This window comes from Panthera pardus, unplaced genomic scaffold, assembly GCF_024362965.1.
Source record: "Panthera pardus isolate Hobbes unplaced genomic scaffold, ASM2436296v1 HiC_scaffold_4, whole genome shotgun sequence".
Lineage (NCBI taxonomy): Eukaryota > Metazoa > Chordata > Mammalia > Carnivora > Felidae > Panthera > Panthera pardus.
Window position 1 is genome coordinate 863,339 of NW_026526969.1, and position 20,964 is coordinate 884,302.

At 46.9% G+C, this 20,964-nt stretch overlaps 1 protein-coding gene across 1 annotated transcript; it reads left to right on the top strand.

Moving 5' to 3' along the window:
* Positions 1-7,991: 7,991 nt before the first annotated feature.
* On the top strand, positions 7,992-20,565 carry KCTD7 (potassium channel tetramerization domain containing 7). Its single transcript, XM_019421742.2, has 5 exons — positions 7,992-8,255; positions 11,335-11,504; positions 14,399-14,577; positions 15,036-15,408; positions 19,134-20,565. Exons 1-5 carry the CDS (start codon positions 8,112-8,114, stop codon positions 19,135-19,137), a joined length of 870 nt encoding a protein of 289 aa, XP_019277287.1. The 5' UTR covers positions 7,992-8,111; the 3' UTR covers positions 19,138-20,565.
* The last annotated feature ends 399 nt before the right edge of the window (positions 20,566-20,964 follow it).

Here is a 20,964-nt window from a genome sequence, read left to right on the forward strand (position 1 = left end):
TTCTTGGATATTATTAGCTTCTTATAAAAGAGACATGGAGAACATTTACAGGAAAGATTTCAGAACCTCAGTGGAATGGGCAGCTTCGTGTGATGCCATGTCACTAGTGATTTATTTATTTTAGTCTACATACTTTCCAAGAAGGTCACCATCTCTAAATGAGAAATCATCCTTGTGGTCCAGAACTAGTTTGGTGCTTCCATATTCTGGGAGAAGAACTTTATCTCCAACTTCCAGGCTAACTAGTTGAATCTCTCCACCCTTCCCTGTAGAGCCTGATCCAATAGCTACTACTGTTGCCTGCAGTGCTTTTCCTTGAGATTTTTCTGGAAGCATAATGCCTCCTTTTGGTTACAGTTTTGGCTACACTCCTTGCAACTAAAACTCAAGGAGGGGAAGAAACTTTCTAAATGCCTGTCCTGCGGTGACTCTAGCTGCCGCACCTCCCACTCTGCTCTCATGCCACTGCCATCACAAGGGGACCCCCCCAAAACACTGTTTTTTAAAAGAAATCAAGAGATGGAACCCCGTAATCCTACAGTTAAAAAAACTGGGATCTCGAGTAGCGAGATGTAAGTGGTGACTTACCCAAAGCTACACATCTGGTTACACTTAACACTGACCTTCAGTTTCTCTTCTAGTGAGTCTCATTATTTATCCAGTTCTTCTGATGAAAAGTTAGTAATCTTGATGCTCTGACTCTTGGCTATCAATTGTTCTTCACAAATGAATCATTGAGACTTGAATCAGAAATGAAGCAGAAATGAGCTATTAGGACATTTATATGGAGCACATATGAAAAGATCACAATGCAGTTAGGATGGATTTATTTCTCTTATACAGGGTTTGGCAAACTATAGCCAGTGAGCCAAATCTGGCGACACCTACCGTATGTGTCTTACCTATGGCTGCTTGCTCTCTACAGCTGCAGGTAGAGTAGAGACAAACTATATGGCCTGCTAAGCTGAAAATGGTTCCTACCTGTCCCTTTACAGAGAAGTATGCAAACCCCTGCTCTTACAGATAATTTAAATCCTATCCTGCCTCCAGATATTTAAATATTTCACTACACCTTAATGTCTCTAGCTAACCAAAAGGACTCTCAGCTGGCAATTCCACACAAATGTCAGAATAATCATCAGAGCTAGAAAGTCCCCAAATGGCAAGTTGTTTTTCCCTGATACCCTTTTCCTGCCTCGGAGAAACAACAGGCCCTTCCCAGCCTCAACCCCAACAAACTCTCTGAGTGGGTGGGGACGCCTAGAAGGACAAAGACTGTGGAATGGTGGTGGAGAGGCCCAAAGAGAAGGGCACATTAGGAAACAGTACATTTTCTTAGGGTGCAGGGGATTATATTTCCAGCTAAATTCTTTTTCCATTTGGTGGAATCATGTTGAGGTGACATATTTAAGCTGGGAAGTGCTTGAGCCTGAAATGATAGACCGATGAAAATGCCACACAGGGGCACCTGGTGGCTCAGTCGATTAAGCACTGGACTCTGATGTCAGCTCAGGTCATGATCTCAAGGTTCATGAGATCAAGCCCTAAGTCGGGCTCTGCCCTGACAGTGTGGATTCTCTGTTTCCCTCTCTCTCTCTCTCTGCCCCTCCCCCCCTTTCTCTCTCTCTCTCTCTTTCTCAAAATAAATGAGCATTAAAAGAAAAAAAAAAAAAGAAAATGCCACACAAACTGGGCATGAGGTGGGAGGGAGAATTGGGAATGTGGCTCCAATATACTCACCCACCCATGGGATTTGACCATAATGCTTCAGAAGTGACTGGAACCAGCCTCATTTAGAGACATAAGGGGTGAGAAAGTAATATGCAATAGTAGGTAGGACAACGATGGGCCCTCAAACCACATTCATAAAACACCGTGGAATTCTCATGTTATTTCTGTATCTGTTTCATATGTTATTTTTGTTTTATAATTAATAATTGAAAATATAAAACAAATTCACCAAAAGCCTACATGCAAGGAGCTTGAGGTGAGAGCATTTCAGGGCCCATGTCCTCTTGCAGTGAAGATGTCCATGGTTACCAGTATACACCCCAAACCAAAGAGCATTCCCTTAATGTTCACTCTGGATAAGACTCCTAGGCCTTCTCACAACATGAGGGGAGCTCCTTCCCACTAGCCAAGAGTGATGGCATTCTGGAATTCCCTACCTCTTTGATATTAATAATAGCAATTCATGCCCCTGTATACTACTAATACCAATAAAAGACAAGAGGAAGAAATATATGGAGAGGTAATAGTTTGAATGTGATCACAGCACAAATTCCTTTCAGCATTCATCTATTGAGTCCCTACTATGTGTCATGCATTGTACTGGACCTTGTAGATATTACAGGGAGTACTAAGACACCAAAATGGACGCCCCCACCCTGCTTTTTGACTTCCAGGAAGGTAGATATTGGGAAGTCTGCTACAGCCACAGCAAAAAGGAAAAGTTTTAATGCTTCCACATTTAAGCTTGCCTCCCAAAAGAGCAAGAATCATGGCTTCTGACTCAGTGTTCACTTTTCCTCCTCCAAACCTCAAGTGCTTTGATCTGCTTGGTGAAAGTTAGGTCACTCGTGGAATCCAGGATACAAGGTACTCTGGGGAAAGTAGCTTTTAGATTTTAAGCTTCTAGCATTCAGTGAGCCACACTTAAAAGGGATCAGAAAAGAGGTGAGAAAGACAATCTAAACATCAGTCACTTTTACCAAAGCAGATGATAGGAAGAGAAGTCCAGGCTAAGAAATAGCAGTGGTTAATCAACAGGGTACACCAGAGGCTTGGGGAGAGCTGAGCTGGGGTGAGAGCAAGTGGGCCATTAGCCAAGCTTTTGTGCCGTGGGAAGCTCTTGGCAAACAACCTCCTCCTCAAGGCCAGGAGAGCAAGGGAAGGCCAACCATCTAACTTCATCCTCTCAGTCATGATGTTTCTCCCTTTGTGCCAGTGGATAAGAAACAAGGAGTTGTGGGGCACCTGGATGACTTGGTTGGTTGTCTGACTCTTGGTTTCAGTTCAGGTCATGATCTCACAGTTCGTGGATTCAACCCCCATGTCAGGCTCTGCACTGACAGCTGCGGAGCCTGCTTGGGATTCATTCTCTCTCTCTCTCTCTCTCTCTCTCTCTCTCTCTCTCTCTCCCTCCCTCCCTCCCTCCCCTCTCTCTGTCCCTCCTCTGCTCACTCTCTATCTCTCTCCCTCAAAATAAATAAACATTAAACAAGGAGTAGAGAGAATTGGGGGAAATAAGGAAGGATGGAAACACTTGGTGGAAAAATGCTGAGTTAGGTTTTTAACATGGTAAATTCGAAGCACCCTTAGGGACATCCAGTTAGAGATGTCAAGTAGTCAGTTTTATGTACAATAAGGGTATAAATGTTGGTGTTGGAAATTTAAATTTGGGAATCTTTAACATATAGACTGTGGTTGAAACCATGGTTGAAGCCATACCTTGAGAGTATATGTAGAATAGGAAAGAAGCAAGCCAAGGGCTAATTCTGGGATCCAATGGCTCTGAAGAGGTAAGATGGTGAATGAACCCTGCAAAAGAGACGGGAAAGAGATGGAAAGGAAAGGAAAGGACAGGACAGGACAGGAAAGGCTCATGGAATTCAAAGGAGAAGGGGGTTTTAAGAGACTCCACTGTGGTATGATCTAGAGAGTTCAAGAAGGACAGATGGTTGGGCTTGGCAGTTAGAAAGCCATGCTGATCCTGGGGAGAGCAGTTTCAGTGATGGGTGTGAAACCTACTCTGCAATGGGGATAAGAAGGAAATAGAGGAAACAGTATGGACACTTGTGAGAATACTCGCTACCATGGGACAGAGAAAGAAGGTGTGCTACCTAGAGAAGGATGCAAGATTGAAGAAGAATTTTTATTTATTATGATGGGAGAAACTGGCACATAATATAGGCTGCAGCCAAGAAAACCATACAGAGGAAGAAACCAAAAATTCAGGAGAGAGAAGGGTTAACTTATAGAGCAAGTACAAGTTAGAGCCTCCTTGGGGAGATTTAGCCTCAAACCCAGAGGAGATGGTTAAGTTGAGGGTGAGATGGTAGGAAGTTGAGGAAGTTCTTCATGCCTGATAGCTGCATTACTCTATGCAATAAAAGCCAAGTTTCCATTTGCTGGAAGGAGAGGAGATATCTTGGAGTGCAGAGGGGCCTTGGAAACAGTAAGTTTGGAAATAGAAAAGGAAGCTGACTTGGATATTGACTGGATTTATTGTGGTAATCTTTTTTGCAATTTATACAAACATTGAATCATTATGTTGTACACCCAAAACTAATATAATGTTATATGTCAATTATATCTCAACTAAAGAAAAAAGAGGGGTGCCTGGGTAGCTCTGTCAGTTAAGCGTCCAACTCGATTTTGGCTCAGGCCATGATCTCGTGGTTGAGAGTTCGAGCCCCACGTCAGGCTCTGCACTGATAGCATGGAGCCTGTTTGGGTTTTTCTCTCTCACTCTCTCTCTCTACCCCTCCCCTGTTCATGCGCTCGCTCTCTCTTGCTCTCTCTCAAAATGAGTAAACATTAAAAATAAGAAAGGAAAGAGCTGACTAGAAGAAACACATGGACAGATGGCCCAGTGGCACTGCATGAGTTAATCATGCATTTATAGTGGTATCTAAATTCATATGGTGATGGCACTTATCCAGAGATAGAGCACAGAAGGCTGATGGGTTAATCTCATGGGTTTTGTCCCTTGGTCAGGTGCTGGCAAGGGAACACAGGAAGACATTCCCTAGGGAGATGTTTAGATGGATACATGGGGTCATGGTAGGATAGGGGAGAAAATAAAATCAAGTGATTTTATTAGCTACCTGAGAAAAAAGGGTGAGAGGGCAAGGGACCATCAGTCTTAAGGAAGTAGAAAAGCAAATAAACCAGTTTTGGGAGAAAGATAGAATCTAGAGATCAAAGATCAATTTATTGGAGTTAAAACTTGGAAGGTGGAAGACTTCTGGGCACTAGCAAAACGCCTCCACAGAGTATTTCCACTTTCCCCCCCCCCCACTCTTTTCTCTTTCTTTCTTCCCATTTTCCCTTCACTTCACTCAGAACCACGCTTTTTTTCTTCACTCCTCTCTGAAACAAGAATACCTTTAAAGAGCTTTAAATGGAGGATTGACATGATTTGATATGAAATGTTCAGAGCAGCAAGAGACATTAAAATAAGATTTGTAGCAGCACTGATTGATACAACAGTAGGAAATAATTAAATACTCATCAGTGGCATGGATAACGCTGCCTTTATTTAGTCTAAAAACAAAAATTAAGCTGCATTGCTCAGTGGTGTAGACAGGGGTAGTTAAACTTGGAAAACAAGGAAATGACTGTCAGAAAAGTCAAGATGCTGGTGACCTCTGGGAGAATGGAGGTTGTCTTCAGCAGGGAGGACCCTTGGAGTATGTGGGGACTGGTAATATTCTAGTTCTTGACTGAGGAGTGGTTTTATGGGTAGCTCCTTTATAATTATTCTTCAAACCGTACATATATAGTTTTGCACTTTGCTGTATCATATATCCTAACTATAGAGAAAACATGCATGGAATGATACATACCATATATAGGAGAGGGGGGGATGAAATTAGGGAGGCATGTGCAGATACAATTGTGTTTGTGATATTGCATTTCATGAGCAGGGAGCTAAGTATTCTCTATAATTGTTTACGTGTCTAAAACATTTAAATCAAAATGAAAACTGAAAAGGTGATATGGAAAAGAAGATGGATGCTTTTGCTTCTGTTTTCATTTCCTTTCTGGTTGTTAAATTATTCAGTAAGTTAGAATCAGGAGGGAAAATTCAGTAGCTGAATCAGTACTCTGGAGATTTGCCAGCATTCAGTTCTTTTTGTTAGGGAGACATGGAGAATAGAATCCAGTTACTAATCTCAGGGCTTGATCTCAGGCCTGTTTGGTTAACTCTTGGAGAAGTGATCCCAGAGGATACCGGCCTGTATTCTGACAACAGCCCCCACCTCTGCATGAGTATGTGCTACTCATCCCATCCTCTCTTAAAGGCTCACTGACCCTTCCCTGCAGCCTTCATGTGAACTGGCCTGGAAGTCATTCCACTGTTGGGTGGGAATAGCTGCTGCCAGGAAAGTGCCCTGCTTTCCCAGAAAGCCTGTTCCAACCCCTTCCCACTCATTCAGCAAGTCTTCATTCCAGGCTGCTGACCTTGGATCCAACCCCCCCTCCCCCGCCCCGCCCCACCAAATGTGCAAACAGAAATAACTGGGAAACCGTATTACTAAAGGAAATCCTCAGCACAAATGGAAAATGAAAACTCCAACACATTCAGGATGCAATGTAAAACTAGTTACACGTGGATTTCCCTACCTCCTGAGCCTCTGGGTCCCCCTTCTCATTCTCTTTATACAGGCTTTCCTTAAGGAGTTGGAAAAACTGTCTTCCTGACTCAATTCTGTGGTTTTCTCACATGGATTCCTAGGGTGAGGAGAGGCCGCCTGGGAGGGTGGAGAAATGGAAGGAAGCTGGTCCAGGTAACTCCATGTTGAGTGAATCGACCCAGGATCTGCTCAGACTTCTTGGTAGGTAAGATAATAAAATCCTCATTTAAGCCAAGTTTGGTCGCAGTTTCTGTTACAGCTGAAACGTCCTAATTGTCATGGGACAGAAAGAGGAAATTTTGTTATACATGTCCTTGGGAAGGGCTGGAGAGAGTAGTGATGGATAAGAGAAAGGCTCAAGGGGCCCTCTTTAGGGCAGTGCTACTCCAAGAGTGGTTCATGCACCTGCAGCATCAGGATAACTTGGGAGTTTGTCAGCAGTGCGAACGTGAGGGCTTCCCTCCAGACAGACCAAATCAGATTCTCTGGAGGTAGGACTGGGACTCTGTATTTTAACAAGGTCGCCCTCCGGTGATTTCGATGCAACTGATGTGGGAGAAAACACTGACCTGGAGCACTTCTCCACCTGGGAGTGTGATTGGTCCAACAGAGGAAGTGCTGTGTGTGCCTCTAGCTCATTGCCCACTTCTCTGAAGCTGTTCCAGTCTTCTAGGTCTCAGTTGCCTTTTCTGTCACAACAGTAGGATCAGATGAGGAACTGGGTGTCAAAATGGTTTGAAAGAGCTCAGAGCGTGATGCCTAGGAGAGTCAGTCCCTGAGCTGACCCAGCCCCTCCCAGGGGACACAGCCTGAGGCTGCAGACAGTATGTCAGCTTCTTTGGGTGGGGCCTGTGTCCATCCGCGGAGGAACTGGCACGTAGAGGATGGAGAGTCACTGTCATTTTTAACTGAACTCAGGTGCTCTTATTTTGAGGTTTCTTCTTTTCGGGTTCCTGCATGAGTCCATCAGGAAGGACTGGAAACCCAGGTTTTGCCCTTGTGGCCTGTGGAGGGTCGCCCGATCGCAATGCTGCCCCTCCTCTCTCACAACCTCAGCGACCTCAGCCGTCCTCCCGCCACACGCTCCGCATCCTCAAGACGTCCTCCCGCCACCTCCACTGAGGTGACCTGGTCCTCCCCTCCTACGGATTTCCCCGGCCTTCGACGCCCAAGGAGACACAGGACCCAATGCCCTGAAGATCGAACAGCTAGTTCGAGAGCCCTGCCTCCTGTCTAGTTACTAGGCGTCGACTCCAATGCGGGAGCCACCCTCCGAGCCAACGAGGAGGGTCCGCGTAGATGTGGCGATCTCGCGCGCCGCCCTGTGCGCCGGACGGATAGCGAATGGAAGGGGCGCGCCCGCTGGCCTGAGGACCAATCAGAGCAGGGCAGGCAAGCAGGTCCGGCTCCCAGTGGCCACTCGGGCGCAGACTCAACGCGTTGCCTGCTCTTGGACTGGACAAGCCTCCTGCCAATCAGGGGCGGAGCAAGAGGAGCCTCGGCCAATAGCGGGAGGCGGCCGGGTCGGGCCGGTGGCCCTGCGGTCCGCTCGGTGGTCCGTGAGCCCGTTGACGCTGAGGGAGTGGCCGCCCTCCGGCTCTCGCGCGCTGCGCTCTCCACCCCCCCCACCCCGCCCCCGGGCCCGCCCGTCGGCCGCGCCGCGTCATGCCGGGCGCTGCTCGGCGCTAGTGCCCGGGGCCGCCGCCTCCCGCCCGCCCGAAGCCGCGCCCACTGTCCAGAGCCAGAGGGATGGTGGTAGTCACGGGGCGGGAGCCAGACAGCCGTCGCCCGGACGGTGCCATGTCCAGCTCCGACGCCGAAGACGACTTTCTGGAGCCGGCCACCCCGACGGCCACGCAGGCGGGGCACGCGCTGCCCCTGCTGCCCCAGGAGGTACCCGGGGGGGTGGGGCGTGGGAAGGGGCGCAGAGGGAGAAGCAGGTGCCCGGCAGAACTGACCTTGGGGTGTGAGCAGCGCCGAGGCTGGGGTCGGGGGGGGGGGGGGGGGGGGGGGGCGGGGCGGGCTGAGGGCGGCGCCAGAAGAGCCGAGCTGCCCAGCCCACTCATCCTCCCGTAAAAGGCACAGGTGTGTCTTCCTGTCCCCGGGGGGCACCTGATCTCCCCACCCCACGCCCCCCTCTTTCAGTGTTCACTCACCGCAAGGTTGGTTTACTCCCACCCCTAAGTCCCATCCTTAACAACTAGAGGAGGGAGGGTAGTCTGTGGGAAGGGAACCTTGGAGCCCCAAGAGATGAGAGTGTCTTCTAGAAAATCAGGGAGGAGGCCTTCGTGGTTGCCCAGACCCAACCTCTAGCTGCCCAGAAAGTGGGGTCAGGGACTCTGTGCAGATAAGAAGCAGGCTAATTAATAGATGTGTCCACACTCACCTGACACCTCCATGGCTTTCCTTCCCACTGGTCTTGATGTGATAACAGTATCACATTTAGAGCTGAAATGTCACTCAAGAGAAGGGGAAAGAGGAGGGAAGGTGGGGCACTGCTGGGAGCTGAAGAGGGAGACAGAAGGTAGGAGCTAAGGTAGTGCTGGATGTGGGGGCCTGTGGGGTGTGGAGGAATCCTAGGAGAATGGACAGCTCCAGAGGGGCAGGGCTGGGCTGGGGGTGGCTCGTCCCCTGGGGATTAGAAGCCTGTGCCTTCGACATCATGAAACACAACAATGAGCACAACTCTAGAAGTACTCTTTGCATTTGGGGGCGGGGTGGAGCCGTTAGAAACACTGTGGTGCTTACTTTTCATGCACTGTCATTGGGGAAACAATGGGGTTTGAGACAAAGAGGCAACACCCAGAGACTGTAGGCCAGCTCCCCCCCAGATACATTGTTCCATGTGAGATCCAGAACAGTTTTTGGTTGCTTTTGCCTCTGTGCCTCAGTCTTTTCAGCTCTACTGTGGAGCAGACACTTGGATTGGTATGAAGATATCCTTGGAAAAGGTGTAAAGAGCTCCAGAAATGTAAAGCATTCGTATCTCAAAATATTTGAGTCCTTGCTATGCACCTAGAATAGTTTTATTGGAGCTATAGACTAAGTAGAAGGCATTTGTTATCCTTTGGTTGCAGAGGAGTAACAGTGCATACGCACAGAAGAACTGTACATAACCTTTCTATTTCATTCATTCACTCATTCATTTAATGCACACTTGGGTCTTTGCTGCTTGCCAGGCACTGCACTAGGCTCTGGGTAACTTTGATTTCATGTATTTTTATCCTACTTTAGTTCACAAAGAACTTTTAAAAAGTTGATATTATTTTACTTATATGTGAAATCTAAAAAACAACCAAAAAAACCAAAGCATAAATAGACCCATAAATACGGAGCACAGCTGGTGGTTGCCAGAGGGCAGGAAGGGTGGAGGGATGGGCAAAATGGGTGAAGGGGAGTGGGAGGTATTTGCTTCCAGTTATGGAATAAATAAGTCACGGGGATAAAAAGTACAACATAAGGAATACAGTCAGTGAAATCATAACAGTAATAAATGGTGGCAGGTGGTAGCTACACTTGTAAGCATACCGTGTAAAGACTTAACAAATCACGGTGTCATACACCCAAAACTAATGTAACGTGTGTCAACTACACCTAAAAAAATGTACGAAAAAAAACTGGAAGGCTGGGGGAAAGGACTATCTGGATAAACATACACTGGAGCCTTAGAGATGTAATATTGAAAAGTATGCACTCGTACAAAATTTTAGTCAATCTGGAGGTTGTGGGAAAATTAGAGAGAACTGGCTTCATTTCTTTAAAACCACAAGCAGTGAAAGATATTCCCACTCTCCACCTCCCCCAAAAAAGGTCCTGAGTATTTTAGGGAGACCCTAGAACTTCTCCTGGCAAATCTACACCATCATTCCCTGTTCTTCCCCCTGCCCTAGCCTCCGGAACCTTAGCTGGACGGAGGACTGATCTCACTCTACAGATTAAGAAAGAAGCAGTGAGGTACAAAGAATGAGGAGTGGATGCCTGGAATTGTCCCACAAACACCTATGAGCCCTGCTGCGGGTGGCCTCATGATTAGTGAACAAGATGCCGTCCCTGCCCTCAGGAAGCTTGAGGTCTAGAAGGGAGAGCTGACAGAGGAAAATAACTGCTGGTGTACCGTGCTAGGCGAGGAGGGTGTGTGGTCCATGGTGAAGGCACGATGGAGGGAATGTTCAGTTAACTCTGTCTTGGGTGCATGTGAGGAACAGTAGAGCAGAAATGCTTACAGAATTGGGAAACTTAAAGAGAAGCTTTTATTTTATTTTTTAAGAAAGAGAGAGTGTGCGCATGTGCACACAACTTGGGACGGGCAGAGGGAGAGAGAATCTTCAGCAGGCTCCACACTCAGCATGGAGCCCAGCGTAGGACTCCATCTCACAACCCTGGGATCATGACCTGAGCTGAAATCAAGTCAGCTACCTAACCGACTGAGCCACCCAGGCGCCCTGAAGAGAAACTTTTAGAATGCGCGGATGCTGCTAACCTATATGGTGCCTTGGTGTGTATTAGAGAAAGGACACACAGCTGGGCTAGCAGATCACTCTCAGATCGGTGTCCTTGTGCAGTGAACAACATACATCACACACGGGGCAAATGCATTTGCTAGATGGACAAAGGGAGAGTGGAAAGAACATTCTGGACAGAGAAGACAGCATGAGCAAGGGCATAAAAGTGACAAATTCAGGAAGTGGAAAGGAGGACAATGACGGCTTTGAACTCCAGAAGAGCGATAGCAGAATTGGGGTGGGAAGGCCTGATTTAATGGCTGTGGGTGGGGGGGGGAGTAGGTGGGACTTGGCAACTGATGAGTGTGAGGAAAGAGAGGAGAGAGAAGAACATTCAGAAAGACTCCTGGATTTTAGCGTTGGGTGACTGAATGGTGTAGCACTAATAAGACCCCAGAAGACCACAATCAGAGCAGCCTCTGTTCTCATTCCCCAATGCCTGGCTGAAAGTGCCGGTGGTTCCTTTCCAGTTTCCTGAGGTTGTTCCCCTTAACATTGGAGGGGCTCACTTCACCACACGCCTGTCTACCCTGCGGCGCTATGAAGACACGATGCTGGCGGCCATGTTCAGCGGGCGACATTTCATTCCCACAGACTCCGAGGGCCGGTACTTTATTGACCGGGATGGCACCCACTTTGGGTATGTTTCTCCCTCTATGATCAACCTTATAGTTCTAGTAAGTAGGACCTGGGCTTCAATATGGGGCTTTGGTATCTTCCATTAATACCCAGAAAAGAAAATAGCAAATGTACTGATGGAATTTAATAAATGTGCTTATTGAATTAGATCAAAAGCCATAGTATCTTTCCCAGAGGAGACAAGGACAGCCAGAGAGAGCCCAGGTGCCACACACTGGCTGGATGTGATGAAATTGGAGACCAGGAAGTTGTCATCTGTATGGAATAGGTGTGATGCCACCTATAGGCAGGGGAGCCCCAAAACAACTTCTTGGCGAATATCCTCAGATTCAGATTCTGGGTCTCCACATTGCCATTAGGGAGGGACATGGTGTATGACCGTGGTTCTCAGACTTTCTTTGATGGTTTAAAACAAATGAACAAAAAAGGTGAAGGAAGGGCCAACATATGATTGCCATCTTTTAATTTTGCCAAGAAAAGCCTTTAGAAAAAAACAAACACCTTCAATTGTGACTGTCATTTTAACGCTAAAACACAGAAAGACACAATCTCAAAAAAGAAAATAGCCCTTCCCAAGGAAGGACTTCTGATACCTTAACACATAAACAATTTAAAGACTTTATGTTTTAGTTTCCTTGCTTGTGAAATGAGAAATAATTACAGCTGCCTCACAGGCCTGCCATGCCGATTACGTAAAGAGCCTTGGTGTGACCCCTCACCGGGTCCTTCCAGAGCATGTGGCTGAAGCTCTTTGCCCCTTCAGTCTAACTTTGGAGATGACAACAGAACTAACATGATTCTTGACCTTCAACACATTGGCTAAGGAGTCAGAAAGTCTCCAACCATTACGTATCTGTGCTGGCCTCCCAAGTAGGATCGCCTGCACTGGGAGAAAGGTCATTTTTATCCTCAGAAAGGAGCCTCTGGTCATGCAATTTGCTTTGAAGCATCTGGGTTTCCCCATTGGGCTGTCAGCTGCCTCCAATGCTGAGAAAACAAAGTGTCACATCGCTCTGCAGAGCTATAAAAAGATTTTTGTTTGCAGGCTGTTTGGGGGAGGAAAGTGCTGGCCCCAGCTGGCAACTCCCACAGCACTCTTAGCTGGGCCTTGCCCTGGGGTCATGTTTTTCAGAGCAGACCAAGGTTTGCTTAAGATCCTAGAGGACTAATTTGGGAAGGGGTTGTGGGGAGGAGGAACAGGCTTTGGCTCTAAGCTGATGTGCCCATGCCCAGGTGGCCATAGCTGGAGAGGGTCAGAGCTGGGCCAGGGTGTGGCAGAAAGCAGGATATTGTGGCATTTATCCTCAGGCTGCTAGACCCCAATGGTCTGTGATTCATCATCAGCAGATGAAGTTGCTTAAAGACTCAGAGAAAATAAAATAGGGGCTCAGGGCATTTGATCAGGTACATTTCTCTGCTGGGGCAGCTCATGTGTCCCTGGCACCCACCAGGGAGGCTGCTTGGGTCACCACCTGGGGCAGTTTCCTACTGTGATCAGTGAATAACACTTTGGACTAGAGTCTGGACCACTGTGGGTGTGGACTTGGAGTCAACCATGACTGCATCTGGGCCTCTGCTAGCTGTAGCTCCTTGAGTAAGGGTATTCTTTAACCTCTCTGAGCCCCTCTTTTTCTTCATTTAAAAATGGACCTAAGATGGCACTTAAATGTCATTGAAGGGATTAAATGGGGTAACACACGAATAGTAGCTGACCCAGACTAATACTTAGTGGGTGTTAACTGCCGTTACATCATGGTCATAGACAAACTATTGAGGCAACATCTTGATCTTGGGGTTTGCTCACATATCTTTACAGAAGTAAAGACCTTGCCACACTTAACTGGCGATGGATCTGATTATGATTATTCTTAGCACCAAAGAATCTGAAGATGGAATTAAAAGAACTGAATTTTTATTTTAAGAAAATGCAGTATGTGATTTTATTCATTCGAGAAACCAATTTGTCCAGGTGTTCAGGGTAGCATTTGCTGTCCATATAGCTACAAAATAAGATGAATGGCAAAGAAATACAGAAAATGGGGAAGGCTACTACATTGCTAGCGGAAACATAAAATGCTACAACCATTTTGTTAAGCATGCGCTTCACCTTATGACTGAACAATTCTCCTAATACGTAGCCAAGAGAAGTTGGTGCATGTGTCCACAGAAAGTCTTATACGGGAATGCTCATCACAGCTTTACTCATAAGAGCCCTAAACTGGAGACAACTCAACTGTCCATCAGCAGGAGAATGGGTTAAATCAATTATAGTAGATCCAGCCACTTACATGAGTTTTAAGATGAGGCAAAACTAATCTTTGTTGATAGAATTCTGGGATTGAATGAGAAGGGGCAGAGGGAAACTTTGAGGAGATTGAAATGTTCTGTATCTTGGTCTAGGTGGTGGTTATAATAAAACTATACAATTAAGGTTTGTACATTTGAAAAAAAAAGATTTGCACATTTGTTGCATATTAATTAGACCTCAATTTAAATATATATGTCTTAAGGAGCCTAGAATATGTATGTTTCCATTATTCCTATATATACCCAAAAATAACAATACCTAATAAAATAAATATACCTAATGATAATTATAAATGTAATAATGATGATACTGATAATAACAGCTGTTAATGCTTATTGAGGACTTACCTTGTGCCAGGTATTTTCTAAGCACTTTTTAATCATTTAATCCCTTTATACCATTACAAGGTAGTTTTTAAATTTTCCCTCATTTTACAGATGGGAAAATCAAGGCACAGAGAGGTTAAGTTCACCTCTCCAAGGTCACACAGCTAGTAGTCTGGTTCCAGACTCTGTGCTCTAACCACTATGTGACACTGCCCAGATCCATTAGCTCCTTCTCACCAACCCTCTTTCCTTCCTGCTCAGAGATGTGCTGAATTTCCTGCGCTCAGGGGACCTGCCACCCCGGGAGCGTGTACGGGCTGTGTACAAAGAGGCTCAGTACTATGCCATCGGGCCCCTCCTGGAGCAGCTAGAGAACATGCAGCCTCTGAAGGGGGAGAAAGTGCGCCAGGCGTTTCTGGGACTCATGCCTTACTACAAAGGTGAGGTGTCAACTGCCCAGGGTGATTGAGGTGTGGGAAAGGAGGGTCGCGAGGCATCTGTGTGTGCATAGGTCGTCACCAGGAGAGGTGGGTCTAAGATGTATCTGTATTACTCAGGATCAGAGAGATTTCTGCTTCCCCTTCTGCTCTCCCCTCCCAGTCAAACTGGGAAGATTCAGGTTCCATAGGGCCCACTTTTCCTGTGACATCATCAGATCACATTTCAAAAGGATTATCCTCATTCTATCCTTTTGGTTTCTTTTGCCTTGGAGATCCATGATCCCTGTTTAAGTTTGTGCCTTTCACAGGCCCAGAGTCCCTTCCCCAGGATCTGCCTCTTCCCTGTTGGATCATGCCTTCACCGGGGCTCTCTCTTTGTGCCCTGACGCTGCCTTGCCCACTGCCCCCCGACCTCCTGACCCCTGTCCCAGTGATGGGTGCTGTGTTCACCCCCCTAGACCACTTGGAGCGGATTGTGGAGATTGCCCGGCTGCGTGCAGTACAGCGGAAGGCCCGTTTTGCCAAGCTCAAGGTCTGTGTCTTCAAGGAGGAGATGCCCATCACCCCCTATGAGTGTCCGCTTCTCAACTCCCTGCGCTTCGAGCGGAGTGAGAGTGATGGGCAGCTCTTTGAGCACCACTGCGAAGTGGATGTATCTTTTGGGCCCTGGGAGGCTGTGGCTGATGTTTATGACCTACTGCACTGCCTGGTCACGGACCTCTCAGCCCAGGGCCTCACTGTGGACCATCAGTGCATCGGGGTGTGTGACAAGCACCTCATCAACCACTACTACTGCAAGCGCCCCATCTATGAGTTCAAGATCACATGGTGGTGAGTAGCCCGGGTAGGGAACAGAGTCCTATCAGGGAGGGTGTCCGTTCCCCTTAGTGGCGCTGGGAGTAAGATCCCTGGAAGGGATACTGACTGCCCCAGACCTGCTGAGGTGAGGACCAAGTCCTGAGGCACAGCTCCAAGGGGACAGAGGTCTCCCAGCTGTACCTCGGGGTCAGGCTCAGGGCCTGTGGCCCACAGGGACCTGGTGCCTGGATTCACCTGACCTCTCCTCAAGGCACAGCAGTCTCTGCCTGAGGCTTAGGGGTCTGGGTAGCTAGGGCTTGACCAGAAAGTCCAGAGAGGTTTTGTCACTCTTGTTCTTGCAAGAGAGTTTCTGCCCTTTTTAGAGCCACGTTACCAAACTGTTGTAGGCATAATCACTTCCTCAACCCTGTTCACGTATCCCTTCCTTGTGCCTAGTGTATAGGTATGAACACAGAATATGATGGGGGGTTTACCCAGGTAGCCGCCCCACAGCCCCTGGCTGAAGAAGAAGCATCTTCTCTCCCTCTTCCCCCAGGGATAGTTCCATGCTTTGTTTTAGGATGTGGAAAGACTCTTCCTCCTGGAACATATTCTTCACCACTTTTTGGAGATGTAACCATAGTTGCCAAAGCCATGTACCAGGTTGGCCTTAGAAAAGCACAATGTTTACAGCCCTGCCTTAGGGCCTTGGCTTCTCCTACCTTCCACCAACCTTCCTTGCTTGAAGGGTTATCTTCTCAGGGCTGTAATGCAGATTTCAGAGGTTCCTTTTGAAGATTTCCCTGAATCGAGCAGACAAGTTGCATAGATCTTCTGTTATCTTTGAGATGTAACATCCTTTCTAGAGGCTCAGAATACCTCTTTGGCTGCCATTTCATGTGTTAGCATCCAATTTGTGGTGAACCTCCTTAGATAGAAACCCCCTGTGTTTTTAACCCTATTGCTTTATCCTGCTAATGTTCTCCTAGGAGAGTGTCTGTTCTGAGGAGGCAAAGAAAGGGTTGGGTGGGAGGCACAGCTATCCCGGGAGCTGTAGGAAGATAGCAGCACTTCCATCGTGTTTTACTGTCCCCATTTCAGAGACAGAAAAAGATTCACAGGGCTCTGTTCCCACTGCATTTCCTTCTTGCTCCATGTGCAGACGAGGGTGGTCAGTCGGATGTGGACACACATCCCCTAAAGGAAGAGCCATGCAGCACCAGTAATCGGAACATAGCATTTCTGTGCTGCATTAGAGACTTCTCCATGTGATCGTGATTGTGCTTGATTGTTCCTGGGTGTTTTGTAGAGAGATTTTTTGTATATAAAACACTAGTGAGGACAGCCTCATTGGTCTCAGTCCTGTGAGACCAATGGTTGGTGATGCAGGGAAGGGGTAGCTAAAGATGTCTGTATCCTTCTAAGGAAGAGAAGGCCAAGCCTTAGGACCTTGGCAGAACTCCTTCATAGGGCAGTGACCTCCTGGCCCTCTGTGGCAACAGGGATTCCAGGGCATGGTTTTGCACTCCTACGTTGTGTTCTTATATGGTGGAACGGAGGTATAGAATGCGATCTAAGAGGAAAGTATACAGTCAGTTGTTCAGGTTCCAAGGTATGCATCCCTTCTATTGTTCTCATCCACAGATGAATCATCACTTTTCTGGAGTTGATTTCCCTGCTTGAAACTTAGTCCAACAGCATGCCTCTTGTCTTGTTCTAACAGAAGTCTTTCATTTAAGTTGCTCCAGTTGGTGTTACTGCCTAATACAGATTCATTTTTAGACAGACACTGAGGCAAGCTATTCAGGAGAAAGGCAGTATGAGTAGAAAGCAGACAATTAATCCTAGTGCTTTCAGGAATCTGGCCTTGGCCCTGTCTCTCCCCCACCCTCGTCACAGAGTATCACAGTACTTGGTTATTTAGAGTCCATGCACGTAGGATGGAGTGATTGGTTTGCTCAAAAACAATCCCTGAAGACAAGCTTGGAGCCGCAGAGATGCTGCACAAGGACACTGTCCTTGTGCCTCTTGCTAGAGACACCCCTTTGGATCCGCTCTGCCCCTGTGTTCTCACAGTGGTGTGTTCTGTGCCATTGTGGGGGAGACAAGGCGCTGGGCCAGTAGACCAGGCAGCGCAGGGATACTGGCAGCCAGCTTAGAGCTCTTTCTAAACAAAGTAAAAGAATTCAGTGGCCCAATTTGACCATTCTCTGATGAGAAGCCAAGGCCAGGCTGAAAAGTGCTTTTGGATGTGGTGGTTGGTGGTAATGGCCTCCAAATAAAGGTCATATCTGAGGAAGAGACTTCTCCCAGTTGTATCCTTTCTCAACTCTAACTGGTCAACTCTAGAGCATAAGAACGGTTGGGTTAGGAAGGAGGGCCCCAAAGGATGAACACTTCTTCCCAATCAAAAGGGAGTATATTTTCATAGCATTCTTGTGCATCGTGTTGATGGGTCAAACCAAAGTGCCTGCCTTTGGAGCTTCCATTGTGTTTGTGGGCACCTTTTCTCCCAGGTGTCATGCTCACTGGTTGGGAAGGTGAAAGTCTTAGGATACAGGATCGTGGGGTGCAATAGCAGCCATAACAAAATTCAATAAAAATGAAAAAGTTAACTAATGGCACAAAAAAGATTGAAGCAAAACCGCAATGAAACACATCACACCATCCCAGAAGGGGGAATTCTTTGGGTAGCACTCTAAATAGAAGAAATACAGGACTCGTCACCACCCTTATTCTACCTTCGGTTAATTCACAAGGCTGTCCAGTGCTTATCACGTGGCAAGGAGTCAACTGTGCTCTGAAAGTTTCTATTCTTTCTTCCTGGGGCTGAGGATATTCTGGGAGCTGTCTGAACCTTGTGCCTCAGGCTGGTCAGGTGACCTTATCTTCCTGTTCTGGGTTGCTTGTTGGAAGACTAGGAAGAATGACATTTCCAAACCACAAAGTGGGGTGAGCCTCAGTGTGCAGTCTTGGCCTCAGCTGGATTTTGAAGAGGTTAAGACAAATGACAACAACAACAAAAAAACGAAAACTACTCACACTGATCCCAGTTAGAATTTCAAATATCCTTCTGCATACCTTCTGTCCATATTTGATTCTAAGTGATTAAGCTTTCTTGGGCACCATTTTGCTGCGACTCTTTCATGAAGGTAGTGGCTGCCTTGTGATCCTTAAAAGAGGGAGGCTCTATTCATCAGAAGCCAGAGTGTGAGAGACTGGGGTGGGAGAGGCACTTTTTGGAATTCTGGAAGAATCATACATGTATACATATGTTAATTGGGAGAAGGGTGGGTGGGCAGGGGTTGAGGAGGAGGGAACAAAGACTGGGTAGAGGAACAGGTTGCCTCTGGAGTATGGGAGGTCACCTGGGTCCATTGTCTTCCTTCTGTACGGTGTTGGGTTCGTGTACATGGTATAACATTTCCTATGTTCGTTCACTCCCTGTCTGTGAGCGCTTTGGTGCATGGAGCCTCAGTACCCTCACGTGGCATTAAAGTAAAGAATTAGAACCTGGGTGCTGTGCCTTTCTTTTTTAGAGACTTACTCTCATCCCTCCTCTGCCCCCCACTGTGCGAGCAAATCACAGACTGTGTCTCGATTTCTGCTTAAAATGTGTTATATTTTTAAATACTCAGCTAAATAAAAGAGGCTCTCTCCTGAGACCAGCCCCTGAACTTCTGCCCTGACTTGAAGTTAGAGGGAGATGGGCACCATGAACCCCTTCTGCAGTAACTGTAGCCTTGTCTCTGTTCCAGGTAGGAGTGTGCCCACCCAGCCTAGGCTTTGCCCTCTTGTGTTGAGAGGTCTTCAGGGGAAGAAGATACCACAGTGGCACGGTCACTGTGTGGCTAACAGCCATGTCAGGTGGTTCTGAAAGAAATCCCTCCTATCATGTCACCACTTCTTTCAAGGGCGAGATAAATGGCTCTAAGCTTATGTAAGCCTTAGTGGTCGAGACCCTTACTTGAGGAAAATGGGTATAAGTTGCCCTTCCTCTGAAAGCAGAGTTTGACACCTTCCTGGCTAATGAGTGTCCTCATCGGGATGCCCCGTGGAGTCACTTAATGGAATCACTTTCACGGAAAGGTGAGTTCTGACATGCTGGGTAGCTATGCCACCCTCCAACTGCTTCCTTAAATCTCTGATTATTCTGACTTTTAAACAAAAGCACTGCTGCATTACCTGTGCCAAATGTATTCCCTGACCTAATTACTGTGCACACAATCACATAGTAATGATACACTAATAATACTTAATAAGTTGGAAACTGAAGCTCATGGAGACATAATTGCCTCAAGGGCAGATAGCTAGTAAATGGCCAAGTCAGGATTCAAACCCAGGGCCCTTTTCGGAAATCCTCACGGGTGTTCAACAGAGCCCTCCCTTCTTGTCAGTGGGACACTGACAACAGAGCTCAGTGTCCCACCTCTGAGACTCCCTAGGGCTTCACCCTGCTTCAGTCTGTGCAGATTTTAAAAGCAGATACTCTAGAAGTCATATTAGAAAACTTCCTTGGATGCGTAGGTCTTAAGTAGTCCCTGAGTATTAAGGAGCTAGCTGGGGTCCCCAGTGTGCCTCCCTTCTTAGTAAGGGGCACATGTTTGCTAGATGGAGGAGGACCCTGCTCATGGGCAATGAGTGGAGGTCAGTAGTGGCTCTCTGGCTGGATCCTGGGTATGGCAGGATGATCCGGGACAGCTTGAGTTAATCAGACTCTTGCAGCCTCCTGGCCTAACCACACAGATGCAGCCTGATCATGTGGGGAGTGTGCCTGAGGCCGCGGCCCTCCTTCAGGGACCCCTGGCATCAAGAGAATAATTGAATGTGAGGCTCTTTAGTGTGGCTCGGGGGATGCTGTGTGCCTGGCTTGGGACTTACGACCCTTAGATCTGGGTCTCAGTTCTGCCTATTTGTTCCTTTGTCATCATTTTGAAGATGATCTCGTAGCTAGCTTTGGTTACCTTTCATTTTGATTTGCTTAACTTCTAGCATTTTGCTCAAGCTTGTGTTCACTTACCTTTAACTTCCTGTCCTTTGACTCCTTACCATTTTGTTTTTCCTTTCATGTACTTTATACCGTTCTCTATTTTTTAAACATAATTTTAAACTTTATTTCTAACATAACTTTAAAATAAAGTGCCTATATGAATAGGATGCCAATGAGCATCTTGTTCTGAGCAAGGGTAATTATGTGCCTTTTTTCCCTTCTCCAGTCGTTTCTACAATGATCTTACTAGCTGTGAACATTAGGCATCTCATTTCTCCCTTAGATGAATATCTTCTTCTAAAGTCTAAATATAAGGAAAAACTGATAGTGTTATTACAAAAGTCGTAGATCTGATGTCCAAGCTTTTACCTCCCCCTCCACAAAGCTCCCTTCCCAGCATATAACACACAGTAACAGTCAGTTGAGCCTTAGAAACGAGGCAGCCCCATTCCCGATTGCTAAGGACTTCTTCCGTCACACACTTGTTCTTCCTGAGCATTGACATAATCTGAAGATCCTGGGATTCTACCACCTCCAACCACCTGGAACCAAGTGGAAACAGAACTGTTGTGCACCAGGAAAAAAATCCAACACAACTG